The sequence below is a fragment of the Astyanax mexicanus genome, chromosome 15, assembly GCF_023375975.1.
Source record: "Astyanax mexicanus isolate ESR-SI-001 chromosome 15, AstMex3_surface, whole genome shotgun sequence".
NCBI lineage: Eukaryota > Metazoa > Chordata > Actinopteri > Characiformes > Acestrorhamphidae > Astyanax > Astyanax mexicanus.
This window is the reverse complement of record NC_064422.1, coordinates 19,858,101-19,872,048: the sequence shown is the minus strand read 5'-3', so window position 1 is coordinate 19,872,048 and position 13,948 is coordinate 19,858,101. Positions and strand designations below refer to the sequence as shown.

Genomic DNA, 13,948 nt, shown 5'->3' with positions numbered 1-13,948 from the left:
TGCAAATCAGTCAATCGTTTTTCCACTAAGAAGTGTATGAATATGTATCTGATATTCCCTTAATAATTCCCTTAATAATTCTGTATGTATTGTTTTCACAAAGCAGAAGGGAACATGTTTTGAAACACGTGATAAAAGATTAAATACTTTTAAAAATACTTTAAAAACTGGTTGCAGATGAAACACAAGACAATTTAAATTGCTTATTTAAAATAGCAGCATAAATGAATAAATAAAAAATAGTGAAAAAGTGCATTAAGAAAAAAAACATATCAACACTTTATGGCACAAACTGTATTTATTTTTAAGAAGGAAAACACACCACTGCTTTTGCAGGTTGCAAAATGTTGCCCTGACCAATGTCCGCCTGCAGGCAGCGCTACTCCTCCCGGACCTCAACCTGACCGGCCGAAGAAGAGCAGAAGGCGGCAAAGTGAGAGGAGAGAAACAGCGAGAAGAGGGGGATTAGAGGGAAGAGAGGAAAACAACGGAAAACAGGGGACTATTTTAATCCCGTATCCAGTGTACAGCGGGTTAGTGAGTGTGTGTTTAATTCAGCCTTGTGTTAAATCCTCTGGACTTCTCTTCTTATTGGAATTCTTCGTTCCACCTTAAACTTTCAGGCGCTGAATAGAAAAGCGCTGCTCTGTTTAAGGTGGAATTGAGGATTGTAGCTAGCTAATAGAAGGTTAGTGGGCGAAGGGGGGTAATTAACGGCTCTTCCTCTGCTGAGCTAGTTAGTTAATCAGTTAGGTTGATGTGTTTATTTTGATTTTCCTCACAGGAGTCATGGGTTTGCTGGAGCAGTGCGAGCAGCTGTTTGGTTCCTCCAGTCTGTATGAGGTGCTGGGGGTCCAGAAGGGGGCTTCAGACGCTGATATGCGGCGCGGCTACTACAAGCTCTCCCTGCAGGTTCACCCTGACCGAGCCCCCGGGGATGAGCAGGCCACCACCAAGTTCCAGGTAAAAACAGCACACTGCACAGGGTTGCCAGGTCCAACAAAAATATCCAGCCCATATTCAGTCTAAAACCCGCCCTTCAGAAGCTTAGACTAGCCCGAAATACAGCTCCGGAGGAAAAAAAAGAGCCCACTCTAGTTTCTGAATCAGTCGATCAGATTTTGCTATTTATAGGAATATGTTTGTATTTCACCACATGGTCATTTAGAGCATTTATTTGACAAAAATGAGAAATGGCTGAAATAACAAAAAGATGCAGAGCTTTCAGAACTTAAACACTGCAAAAAAAAAACAAGTTCATATTTATAAAGTTTTAGAAGAAAATCCAATTTTTTTAATGCATCTTGGCATGTTCTCCTCCACCAGTCTTACACACTGCTTTTGGATAATGTTATGCCACTCCTGGTGCAATAATTCAAGCAGTTGGTTCAAGCTTGGTTTGATGTCTTGTGATCATCCATCTTCCTCTTCATTATAGAGGTTTTTCAATGTGGTGAAATCAAAGAAACTCATAATTTTAAAGTGGTCACTTAATTTTTTTCCATTGCTGTATATGTCTGTCACATGTTTAAAGCATATGGCAAAACAACTAAGTGCATGACTTTGTATTTGGATTACATGGGATTTATTATCAGTATTGCTATTTATCTTTGTCATTAATAATCCTGTAACATTAGTGTTTTATATCCCAGTCAAAAACATTTAGTAATAACATAATTAGCAAAAAACTCATTTCTGTTCTTGCCCCTCCTGAACTCTCTTTTTTCCTCTTTAACATTTTATTTGTCATCGCCTGGTGATTCCTAGATACATTGTTCCAAAAGAAGATTGATTTTAGTGTTGATTTGTACACATTTGCCTTCCATGTTGACGTAACATCCAAGGCAATGCGCAAATTTGAGCTGAGGGTCGAGTGAGCAAAAATAAGGGGGTTTAGTGCCTCTTTAATTATAGTTATTAATGTAAGGTGTGTTCTTAACTTATCTGTTTCTGAGTTATTAATATATAAATCACACAAGGTTTTTATTGCATTACTTCTCATTTGAGCACTATGAAGGTCTGTTGCTGTATTATAATTAAATTGGGTTAAAGCTAGTGTGTGGCTTATGGTCTGTAAAGCTTGTAGGACCAAGCAGAAAAGCATTCCCGAACTAAAAAGATTATTCCATTCACTTTGTGCAGTGTGCCACTTCCACTGACAGAAAACAGCCCCAGACCATGACACTACCGCCACCAAGTTTACAGGGACATTCTGCATGATTTATCTGTGTAAACCTTACATTGCTTGTGCTTACAGATTCTCGGAAAGGTTTATGCTGTGTTAAGCGACAAGGAGCAAAGGGCTGTGTATGATGAACAGGGCATAGTGGATGAAGAATCAGACTCCATTGATCAGGACCGTGACTGGGAAGAACATTGGAGGAGGCTGTTTCCAAAGGTCAGTACTCCTTAACAGCAACTACTCATAGATCTAGGCACTGATTTTTTTAATATGAAGGGATTTTTATCTAAAATACTATGGTAAACAAATCCTCTTGTCTTTTTTTGTTGTATCAGATCACCCTTCAGGACATCTTAAACTTTGAGAAGCAGTACAAGGGCTCAGATGAGGAAGTGCAGGACCTGAAGAGGCTCTACCTGCTTCATGAGGGAGACATGGACCACATCATGGACCACGCACTGTGCTGTGAGCACGGAGATGAGCCTCGCATCCGGGAGATCCTTCAGAATGCCATAGATGCTGAAGACATACCTGCTTACAAAGCTTTCACCCATGAGAGCACCAAGAAGAAGGCCAACCGCAAAAGGAAGGTCGGTGGAAATATAGAACAGCCCATGGCAGTGTTTATTGGTCTCCAGTACTTGTGTAGTGTTTTACGTTTATGATCTGTGTTGTCCAGGCCAAGAAGGAGCAGCAGGAGGCGGATGAGATGCGGAAAGAGATGGGACTGGATGCTGAGGACAGTCTAGTGGCCATGATCCAGGTGAACATACATCTACAGGCTTTATTCTTTAACAAATCTGTTTGATCTCAGTAAATATACTGGCAGACCCGAGTAGATTATGGTTAATTGTCCTTCATACCAGATCCACCATAATTCTACCAAAAAAAATCTATTAACTTGTTTAAACATGGTCAGTAGTGCAATGAGCAGATTTTGTTTAAGACAGCCCAGAGTAAATACATATGGCAAAATTCTAATCAGAATATAATACAGACTCTAGTCACATGTATTTACCAAGTGTATAAATGGGTCTAGGAGAGGACAATTCAGTATTTGGACACAGCTGGCTGTCAGTGGTTCTTTCCAGTAGCCCAACAAACACGAGTGCACACACGAACATGCATCTGCTTAAATTTGCATATTTTCTTAATAAGATGCAATTTAAATAGAAAATTTACTTTTTAAAACCTCCTGTCACACCTTAGGAGAGTTTCTACTCGCTGCTATCTCGGCAGCAAATATCTGCTGGGGGACTCTAATAAATACATTTAACCCTTTCAGACTCTGCATCCATTACAATAGACATCATGTACCTTCTTTATTTTTAAATGTTTTGTTGCACATAACACTATTTGAGAGCTGTTGTCCATCAGACTAGACCATGAACCAGCCAATGAACAAGTTTATAAACCAATGAAACAGTAACTTGGTCCCGCCCACAGCACAGGAAAAACAGTAGTACTGGAGCGATTGAGGCAAAGTAATAGCTCATGTTTACTAATTTAAAATGATTTGTGATAAACACTTTGTAATCAAGTTTTTTTTATGTTTAGGGAAGGTTTATGAAAAAAAGTTTAAATTTAGATATAAAATATTACACAGGCTTTCAATGCAATTGAAAATATATATATATATATATATTATTTTAGTTAATTGGGTTTATTTGCTATATAGAATTTATAGTAGAATACTACCTTATTATTTGCACTATAAGGCGCACTATGAATAAACGTCTGTTTTCATACATAAGGGGCATCGGATTATAAGGTGCATTTTACGCGACACTAGTAACTAATAACCAGTATTAGGAACAGGGGTGTTGCCATGTTTTCCTTATCAATTTAGCAGGTTCTGCCACCCAGTAAAAAAAGATAAATGCTAAGTTAAGTAAACAAAACTTTAATTCTTAAAATATATACTCGATATACTAGTTTCTAAACAGCAAAAGAGCTAGCACTGTGGTCAACAAATGTTAATAAAAGCCTGGGATAATACTCACCTCTGGACAGCCAAAGAGCAAGCACTTGGCACAGTTAGCAGCTAATGCTAATACTGCATCTTAAATAGCGGAAAAAACTATATTTTTTCTGAGCTTTACAGACAGAAAACAACATTCTTAGATGTTTTTTTCTATCACTGGAGTTAATTCAGGTCTGAAAGGGATAAGTAAAGATTTTGACCATCCCCAAGATTTAAGAATTGTAAGAATAGCCTCATCAGATTTGTAATAATTTCTTAATTTAACTATCCACAAACAATTTCACACATACTAAAATAATATTTGCTGAAACAAGAGATTTGCAGTTATTTATTATGCAGTTAGCATTTAAAGTTCAGCTCTGCTTGCAACTCTGCCTCTTAATTAGAAATGAAATGGTGACCGTTGTCCCTCTATAACATAGGTGTAGGTGGGTGGTGATCTGTAAAAGTTGATCCACCTGTTCGACATTAAGGCAAAGTACAAAGTAGGACTCTAAGTGGCTCAGAACTCCAGTTACTAAGCACTGTTACAGTTATTTAACCTGAGACCCACTGCTAGTTAGGGTAAATACACTTAAAAAAAAAGAAATCCCTCACAGCAGCTTTCATATGTGGTGATATTTTGATCAGATCAGTTTTGTTCCTTCTGTCCCTGCAGCAAAGACAGAAGTCCAAGGAGAAAGGCTTCAACTCTCTCATCGCAGATCTTGAGGCCAAGTACTGCAAGAAGCCCGCTGGAGGGAAGAAAGGGTCCAAAAAAAAGTGAGAGCTCATTGTTCGTACCTGAACTGGAGAAACCTTTTGCATCTCCCAGGACTGGCAAAGAGCTGGCGGCTCAGTTGTGACTGAAGGAACCTGCAGTGCGTGACTCTGGGCTGTTATCCATTCACAGCACACCAGATGAGTTATTTATTATACAGCTGATGTGCAGTTATGAACCCTAAATGTGTTTACAAGCTTTAGGTTCACACTTAAAGGCCCACTGTCTGCTGTTTCCATCCATAGAACTGGGGTTTGTTTGATTGATTGGGATTTCTTTTCCTGCTCTTATGTTTGGTTTATCATGTATAAACAAGTTGTATGTAGTTGATCTTAAGCTTTTGTGGCACTTTCACATGTGTGTCTGTTGCAGTGGAACACACATGCTCATTTAAACATGTTGGAATTGAATAAACTTTTTTTTTTTCCTATAAACTGTCCTTTTTGTTTTCTTAAACAGTCCCTCATATTTCATGAGTAAACACATGAAAACATTGCAGGTCTCAGATACATTTATTAACTCAAGATAATGGATCATTCATGGATTAATAATTTACAGTACAATCTCACAGTAAAGTGACATTAAAATACTGGTTCTAGTTAGAAGTCCATTCTGGAGGTAGAAGTACAGTAGTGTCATTTAAAATGTTTTTTAAAATTATATTTTCTTATACACCTGTTAGTCAGGAGATTAACATATCATAAAAAGCCCCTGCCACAGATGAAGCTGTGGTCAGATCGGCTACAGCAGCAGATTAAAAACCTCATGTCCAGTATGCGGCCTATCCTGCTCCTCAAGATTCTGGGCCTTGTTCCCTAAAACAACCTAAATTAAAAACCTTTGTTTAATTGTTTAAATATTTCTATAAACAGAGCATTTACACAAGGCAAGCAAACCAATCAATTTGCTCAAAGTCCCTGAGCTGGCCTGGGCCTCCAAACAACAACTGTTATGGTTATAAATTGAATGCAATGACTTGAATTGAGCACCAAGTATGAGAGAAAACAGCCTCCTCTGGAATCCTCTGGGCACACATAGGAAAATGCTGAAAATCTCAAGTATTTCATGATGCTCGAACTCAAAACCTCACCGGACCTGGCCTCATCCATCCCATTTCACTGTGTACACTAATCGTGAGCAAAGAAAGGGAGCGCTGAGGAACAGACCACTATACACTTGGAACTGGCAATTTTACAATGCATGGTACAGACACTACTTGACTTAATGCGACAAAAGTTTTTGCTAATTGTCCATAAAAAGTCCATAAAGTATATATTTGAACAAATATTATTAATTAGTATTAGTTTTACTCACGTTGAGTAAAACTAATTCACAGTTATACAAAACTAAATTAAAATCACCTATTAAAATTAACACTGGCAAAAACAAACTATGTAGCAGGTAGTGTAGCTGCACCAAAAATATGTGCTAACCTGTAATGAATACTCCAGGCACTTAAAAATATCTTCTTACCATCTCATAGAAGAGGCTAGCTTATTAAGCACCATGTGAAGCTGAGGCCACTGTACTGAAACAGTGGGCCTCAATTGGCTGATGAACAGTGCACAGTGTCTACTCCTTCATTTGGGATTCACGTCGAGACCCGTTCCTTTGACATTGTTGCTGGTCAGCCCACTCCTGGATGAGCCGGCGGGCTACAGCGACAGCAGGAGGCACCCAGAAGCCTGGCAATTCAGATCTGCGGTTTAGAGGAGGTGTCTTCATCTGCAGAGCTGCCTGGATCTCCTCTAGGCTAAACCAACGAGCGTCCTCCAGCTCTGCCTTATCGGCACTTAACTGCGTACAAAAAGCAACAACTTAGATCATGAGTTCTATTCTCCCTTTCCTTTATTCCAACTTAACTGGTCTACCTCTCTCTGTATGGGTAGGATGGATCTCTCTCGCCCAATCACGTAGTGTGATGCAAGCCAATCTTAAATCTCTGAACAATAATTCAATATCAATACTATGCTAAAAAATGTTGTAATAACAGTGATATGATTATTTTTTTTTTTCTAATTTTCTTTCCATTTTCTCCCCAATTTACACGGCCAATTACCCAACCCACGCACTGGGACTCCCCCATCACTAGTAATGCCCCAACACACCAGAAGAGTGAAGACTAACACATGCTTCCTCTGATACATGTGAAGTCAGCCACTGCTTCTTTTCGAGCTGCTGCTGATGCAGCATTGCCAAGTAGTCAGCGTGCTTGGAGGACAGCGCAGCGGCTCGGTTCCACTACATCAGCTCACAGATGCCTTGTGTTGCGTACATCACCCTAGAAGTGATGTGGGGAGAGAGCGCCATCTACCCACCCGGAGGAAGCAGGGCCAATTTTGCACCCTCTGAGCGCCCGCAGCTTGATGGCAAAGCTGCATGATCGGGGGTTTGTACCTATGACCTTCCGCTCATAATGGCAGCGCTTTAGACCGCTGGATCACTCGGCGCCCTCAGTGATATGATTTTTAAACAGATTTTCGATATTTAAATTTTTCGCCTACTCTGTTCCAAAGGGGAAGAGTTACACTCGAAAACAAGGGGTAGGGGAACTAGAGCAGCAACGATACGTCAACTTAATCGTCAATGTTAGTTTTAAATATCTGTTGAAATTTTCAGTGACGACTATTGGTTAATTTTTTGCAATGCTGGAAATAAAAACTCACTTAGTTCACACTCAACCTGGTCACCATTGTGACCAGAGAGAGACACAACAGATTACCTTTTCATCACTAAATATCAGAATGTTTTACATTTAAAGTGTGCTGGGCTTTTAAAGGGCATCTAAATCCCACATTCAGCTTTAACCTTGTCGTTTTTCCTTATTTCGAACTGATATTAAAAGCTAGGAACTTAAGCCACACCCACAGGAAGCAGAGTTGGAGGGCATGGCAGAAATAATCTTGATTTATATAAAAAAATCATTAGATTAGTCAACTACCAAAATAATAGATAAGTAGTTAATTAGTTGCATCCCTGCAAAGAACCATTTCTCACCTCTGTTTTGTCAGGGCTAATCGTAGCATGGCAGGCTACCAGGAAGGAGGTCTGTGGGAAAGGCCAGTGCTGCGAGGCAGAGTACTGCAGCGTCTCCACCTCTAGTCCCACCTCCTCAGCCAGCTCCCGCCGCAGGGCCTCCTCCATCGTTTCCCCTACAATCACACCACCAACACCACAGCAGTGAGCACAAACATACAGGGTGTTTATAACACACAAACAGTTCAGAAATAAATTCTTGGTGGAATAACCCTTCTTTTTAATCACAGTTTTTATGCATCTTGGCATGTTCTCCTCAATCAGTCTTACACACTGCTTTTGGATAACTTTATGTCTTTACTCCTGGTGCAAAAAGTCAAGCAGTTCAGCTTGGTTTGATGGTTGTGATCATCCATCTTCCTCTTTATTATATTATATTGATTAAAATTGAGTGAAACTCATCATTTTTAAGTAGTTTCTTATTTTGTTCCATATATATTGCTCCCAAATATATGTATTATTTATTTGATAGCCCTACACAAATTTGTATTTTTGTGGAAAATACAAATATATTTAATTTTTTTATGCCTACAAAAAAGTAAAATGTATTTGAAACCTATAAAAATAGAAACTAAAATTAAAATTAAATAAATCAAAATAAAAATATTTTAATTTTCTGGAGACTTGTCCAAGGAATAAACATATAGCTCAATTTGTAGACCTTGTGAGTAAAAATATTTTTTTTGCAGGCCTATCTAAAATATAGGGTTGGGCGAATTTATGTTTATGTTAACTGCAAGCAAACTTTTAGAAGTAAATACAGTAAATATCAAAATACATCAAGAATATCATCAAGAATATGTTTTGAATCTAATTTTTGCAGATATTATTGCATACGATATGATATCGCACACCCATAGTAAAATATAAAAAGATACTTTTTTTGGCTGGCCTGCAGAATTAATGTAGTTCTGTATTTCAGTTGTAAGCTTGTTTATATAATCATTACTACATAACATCATTAGTAGTATCTGTAATGTTGCTGTGCAGTGCTATGGTGGTCTCTACTGGCGAGCTGCATTAATCACTCACCCACATCACAAAAGCCCGCCAGTGCGCTGTACATCCCTGGTGGGAAAGTGCTCTGGCGGGCTAGCAGACATCTGCTTCCATCAGACACCAAAGCCATCACCACTGGTGCCATCTGCAGGACAACAGTACATGTTACAAAGCACATTTAACACAAATGCATGCATCTTACAGACCCTCAATGCATTATTCTGTGGTGCTCAAGCACTTTCATCCACTGCTACACAGCTTAATGCTGGGGTTTGGTACCAACAGTTTATCAGCACCAGAAAGTACTATTACATTGGCAATACATCTTTACAGGGACTAGATCAGCTTTTTGTGTGAAGCTGCACATCTGTGTCAGAGATGTCAGAGATGGGTCCATTTTACAACCACTCACTTGGGGGTAGTAGGTGATCCCGCTGTTGGGACACACTCTCTGGCTGCCACTCTGGTTTCTGACAGTGGGATGTCCAGTCGCACTGCAGAAGCCGTGCGTCTGATGCCACCTCAACAGGGCCTGACCCTGAGACAGAGAGAGGACAGCAGAGACAACAGAGGGTCTCATCTGCAATTTTAACAGTTTTAACAGGTGAGGTGAGGTCACTGGTAAAGTTAATGAGAAGAACATGCCTTAGCAACCATTGAGGCATCTGGTGTCCTTAGCATTAGGAAGGCTTTCCGGATATCCATGAACACACCGCCACAAAGCATCTCCATACCATTCTGCTGTAAATCACCTACAAAACAAAATCAGTCATCAGTTTACTAGATGGGTAGTTGCAGTAAAAAATATATAATAAATAAATAAATAAATATACAATAATAAATTAATAATTGTATTCTTTTGCTTTTGCCCACAATTTCAATGTGGCTTTGTGATACGACTAATTTACTTAAATGGAGAAAGTTAGACTCACTCTGAGAGGTAACACTTCAAAATTTTATGATAACTGGAATTCCTTTTTGTCCTTTTTTATGTTTTTGTCCTGTTGTGTGTGCATGCTTGTGTGTGTGGGTTTGTGTGAGTAAGTAAATTGATATTATGAGAGGGATGAAGAGGCTGTGGGTAGTAGGAAAAAGGGGAAAGAAGAAGGGAAAAGGGGGGAAAAATGAGGTTGTTTCTATTCAGCAATAATTTCTCTTTCTTATGACATGAATGCATTTTTTTCTGTAAAAGACTACTTTTAAAAATATATTTAAAAAAAATAATATATCCATAAATATCATAGTCATGTAGTGTGACATATTTATCTGTATTCTGTTCTTACCCACATCCAGACAGAACTGGGGCTCATTGGACTCAGTAGAGCTCATAAGGACAGCTTCATTGACCAGCTGTTTGTCTTGCCCAAGCTTCTCCAGTATCTGTTCAACAACTGAAAAGCAAGACAGGCATCAAAAGACACAGAGATCAGGATTTCTGACTACATCACATGCTTTAGTTTCAGTATGAGTGAGGCTGATTTCAAGTGTGCGCTGTGTTCAATCCATTGATTTTCATTGTTAATTTAATTCAGGTCCTTCTATCTGTTCAATCTCCTCATGTGACCCACTACCATGTAATGTTGAGGCATTGCATCTTTAATACCTGGAGTTGTAAGACGTGGAGATTGACATACACCATGTTTGTTCCTCCGCACCAGAGGAGCTAGCTTGTGGAAAAGCATCAAGTTTCCAGACCTGAGGGCTTCCCGACACGCGTCATCGTCCTCTTTTAACTTCATCAGATATCTGCATAGAGGGACCACAGAAATTACTTAACTCATGAGTCATGATTGCAACAAGTCACATGATCTTCTCAAAAGGTGCAAAGATTTTTGAGTTATTTAAAAAAAATACATAAATAAATAAAAACAGTCTCATTATTATTATTAAACTTGTAATTATTCCATGAAATTACTCTTTCATATGGGTATTTGGTTAGATAACTGGTTCTCCTTCAGTGTGAATATTGAGACTCTAGTAAAGAAATTAAAGGTAAGACTGAGTTTTTATTATTAGGACCTGCCTGAAACATGAAAAACACTTGTACAAGCTATATTTTTAAGTGTGTTCAATAATCGGGACATAATTTATGCTCTTGCTAACTCTTCTTTACTTCTTTTATATCTAATTCATTGTTTTGCACACAATATTGTGTATATGATTTGGTTACTTGGCCTTAGGCACATTTTTTATAAAGCTCTGTTGGGTAAGCTCCCATCATCCCAGCCCTCACGTCTTAATAGTTTCTATGATTCTCGCTTTCCCAACAGGCTCCAATACAAGGATCTCAAATTAGTTAATAACTGGGCAGAAATGCTTTCTCCTATTTCACACCATGGTCTTGGAATACCGGTAACCTTCTAAACAAATTACAGCTTAATGAGTTGGTTTCTTTGAGTTTGGTTTTGTGTTTATTCTAAATATATTTATGTACATACGTTGCTGTAATTATCTTTAACTGGAATTCGTGTGCCATCTTGGCCAGGTCTCCCTTGACACAGAGATTTTAATCTCAAAGGACCTCCTGGGTAAATAAAGGTTAAATACCTAATAGAGCTGTGGGGTATATCATTTCATCCAGTATACCGGCTGTGCAATAGAACATTTGAGAAATAACTTTTGAATACATACATTTTGAGATTTTTAGGTCCATTTATAGTGTTAAACTTTTTAGCTTTAAAAATGAAGTAGTAATAAAGTTGTTGGCGTATCTCTTTTTAAGGTCTATTTTTTTTTTTTTTTACATTCTTCAGCTGTTTTTCTGCTAATCAAGTCTGAGTCCTTCATATATTGTGTCATTTTGTGGGACAAAGTAAACCCAATAGTATCAAAGCCTTAACTTAAATCCTTAGTGTTTTATATTATACAGCGCTGCAAAAAAAATAAGAGACCACTTAAAAATGATGAGTTTCTTTGATTTTAACAATCTGAACTGCTTGACTTTTTACACCAGGAGTGACAGGAAGTTATTCAAAAGCTGTTTGTAAGACTGATGGAGAAAAACATGCCAAGATGAATGAAAACTGTGATTAAAACCAAGTTTATTCCACCAAATAAAACTACTGAATATAAACTTTTTTTTTTTGCAATATTTGAGGTCTGAAAGGTCTGCATCTTTTTTATTATTTCAGAGGTTTTTTTGTTTTGCAAATTAATGCTCTAAATGACAATATTTTTATTTAGAATTTGGGAGAAATGTTTACCGTAATTTACAAAATAAAACCACAATGTTTATTTTACAAAATCTGCAAAAGTGATTCAGAAAGAGTCTTGCCAGAGCTGTATGTCTTTCTAAAAGTACAGTAAGTCACAATCCTATATTACAGCCCATTCATGCAAAAAAACTAAAAATAAATAATATTAATAAAAGAAAAAAAAGAGAAATACTCTGCCATTTTACCGAACATTTTGTCATACCACCCAGCACTATAGTAAATAAATAAATAATTTACAATGTTTTGGTGCATAAAAGGGAGAAGTGGACATTGACCTTATCCGGGACACATAGGTGGAAAAGGGCAGAGGGGTCACCAGCTTTGGTTTGAACAGAGACCTCAGAGACTGCATTCTTCTGGATATACAGTGAACAGACCTGAAAAAAAACAATCAAATCTGATACTGAACTGAACTGAACTGAACTGAGGGTCACCATCACCAATAACATCACACAGACTAGCAGCAGCAGTGCAGTACAGTAACTAACAATAACAAACCTGTATCTGCATTATCTTATGATATTATTACATTAAGAATATCATTCAGAACTGCTCTAGCTAAATAAAATAACACGGTGTAGTGTTTTAACTCCTCCTGACTGTAGCTAAAGGTTCATGGAGTCACAGCTGACCGCAGTCCAATATGTCCGCCACCGGTAACTCCTCACAGACTGTGGGCTTCAGAAACGCGTCTCAGCCCACCGGTCTTCAGTCAGGACCCCTGGTTAGTCCGTCTGTACAGTGATACACATTAAACCGTCCAACATTTCGATATTTAATTCAAAGCCGTGGAGATACGAGGTTTGCTGCTAGTTTTGTAGTTTGCCTCATGGAACTACATGTCCCGTCTGTGTAAGGGCGAATCAGAAGCCGCCACCTCATCCGGGTACTCTGGCTAACTACTTTTGTTACTCTTACCCACTTCACTATTAAAGTTCACCAAAGCGTCTAAAACTAAAAAAGAAAGGTTCCCCTGTATTGATTTTAAAAATATATATAGTTCTAAAGCGTTGCATGAATTGGAAAATATTAGTAAGGAACACCGTGACTGAAACAGAACGGCTACATTGCTAGTTTTGCCGGGGAGAATGTTATTCCTGGGATTTGTAGTTTTTAGCCGGCGGTGTAACTTCGAAACAGTGGAAAACATTATCCAGATACAAAATAATGCTGCTGATTTTTAATGAATGTTATATTTATGACTGAAAAACCTGTATGGGTAAAAAAAAACATTATAATTAAGAGCTTTCTAATATAGAACAGAAGTAATGGTCCATTCAATAATAGGAGCTAGCTATACTGATCTGTCTGTTTTTGGCCAAAAATATTACCAAGGTTGATAACTGACCATTATATCGTCTGTATTACTCTAAAAATGTTTTGTTTTCCTCTGGAAAGAATATTAAATATTGGGATTTGTAGTTTTTAATACTATGGTCGAACTTCAATCTGTGGAAAACATATCCAGATATAAAATAATGCTGCTGATTTTAATGTACATAAGTGTGAAGCTCGCTCGACCTTCTAAGTATCGTGTGTATTACGTACTGTATTTGGCCAAAATGTCACAAAGTTTGCTTAGGGCTACAGAAACTGGCTGGGTGAACAGTGAAACAAATGCCCACTGATAACTTATATTTTTCTTTAAATTAATATAGTTTGTAGTTCTGTAGTAAATGTGTGAGTGTGTTCCTGCTTTTTGTTTTGTTTTGCACACGGATTTTCTGCACTGTGCAACGTTTCCAAAAAATTGCGTGGGGTTAAATTTCCCC

The 13,948-nt window shown here is 38.1% G+C and overlaps 3 protein-coding genes across 7 annotated transcripts in view; 1 reads left to right on the top strand and 2 right to left on the bottom strand.

The window, feature by feature from the left end:
- arg1 (arginase 1) overlaps window positions 1-13,948 on the bottom strand; it is a 102,104-nt gene that overhangs the window by 49,572 nt on the left and 38,584 nt on the right. The window lies entirely within an intron of this gene.
- dnajc9 (DnaJ (Hsp40) homolog, subfamily C, member 9) lies at window positions 382-5,352 on the top strand. Of its 2 annotated transcripts, none has more exons than XM_007260021.4 (6): window positions 382-533; window positions 785-963; window positions 2,258-2,398; window positions 2,518-2,772; window positions 2,862-2,945; window positions 4,825-5,352. In XM_007260021.4, exons 2-6 carry the CDS (start codon window positions 790-792, stop codon window positions 4,930-4,932), a joined length of 762 nt encoding a protein of 253 aa, XP_007260083.1. In that variant the 5' UTR covers window positions 382-533; window positions 785-789; the 3' UTR covers window positions 4,933-5,352. The 2 variants fall into 2 exon arrangements, with proteins under 2 accessions (XP_007260083.1, XP_007260084.1); XM_007260022.4 differs by having other exon boundaries at window positions 403-688.
- Window positions 5,420-13,073, bottom strand: nudt13 (nudix (nucleoside diphosphate linked moiety X)-type motif 13). 4 transcript variants are annotated; one of them, XM_022669147.2, is made up of 9 exons: window positions 12,675-13,073; window positions 12,452-12,553; window positions 10,565-10,707; window positions 10,245-10,352; window positions 9,607-9,713; window positions 9,374-9,499; window positions 8,995-9,106; window positions 7,924-8,078; window positions 5,420-6,723 (listed from the first exon to the last, which is right to left on the bottom strand). In XM_022669147.2, exons 2-9 carry the CDS (start codon window positions 12,526-12,528, stop codon window positions 6,499-6,501), a joined length of 1,053 nt encoding a protein of 350 aa, XP_022524868.2. In that variant the 5' UTR covers window positions 12,529-12,553; window positions 12,675-13,073; the 3' UTR covers window positions 5,420-6,498. The 4 variants fall into 4 exon arrangements, with proteins under 4 accessions (XP_022524868.2, XP_022524866.2, XP_022524867.2 ...); XM_022669145.2 differs by having other exon boundaries at window positions 12,777-13,072; XM_022669146.2 differs by having other exon boundaries at window positions 12,809-13,072.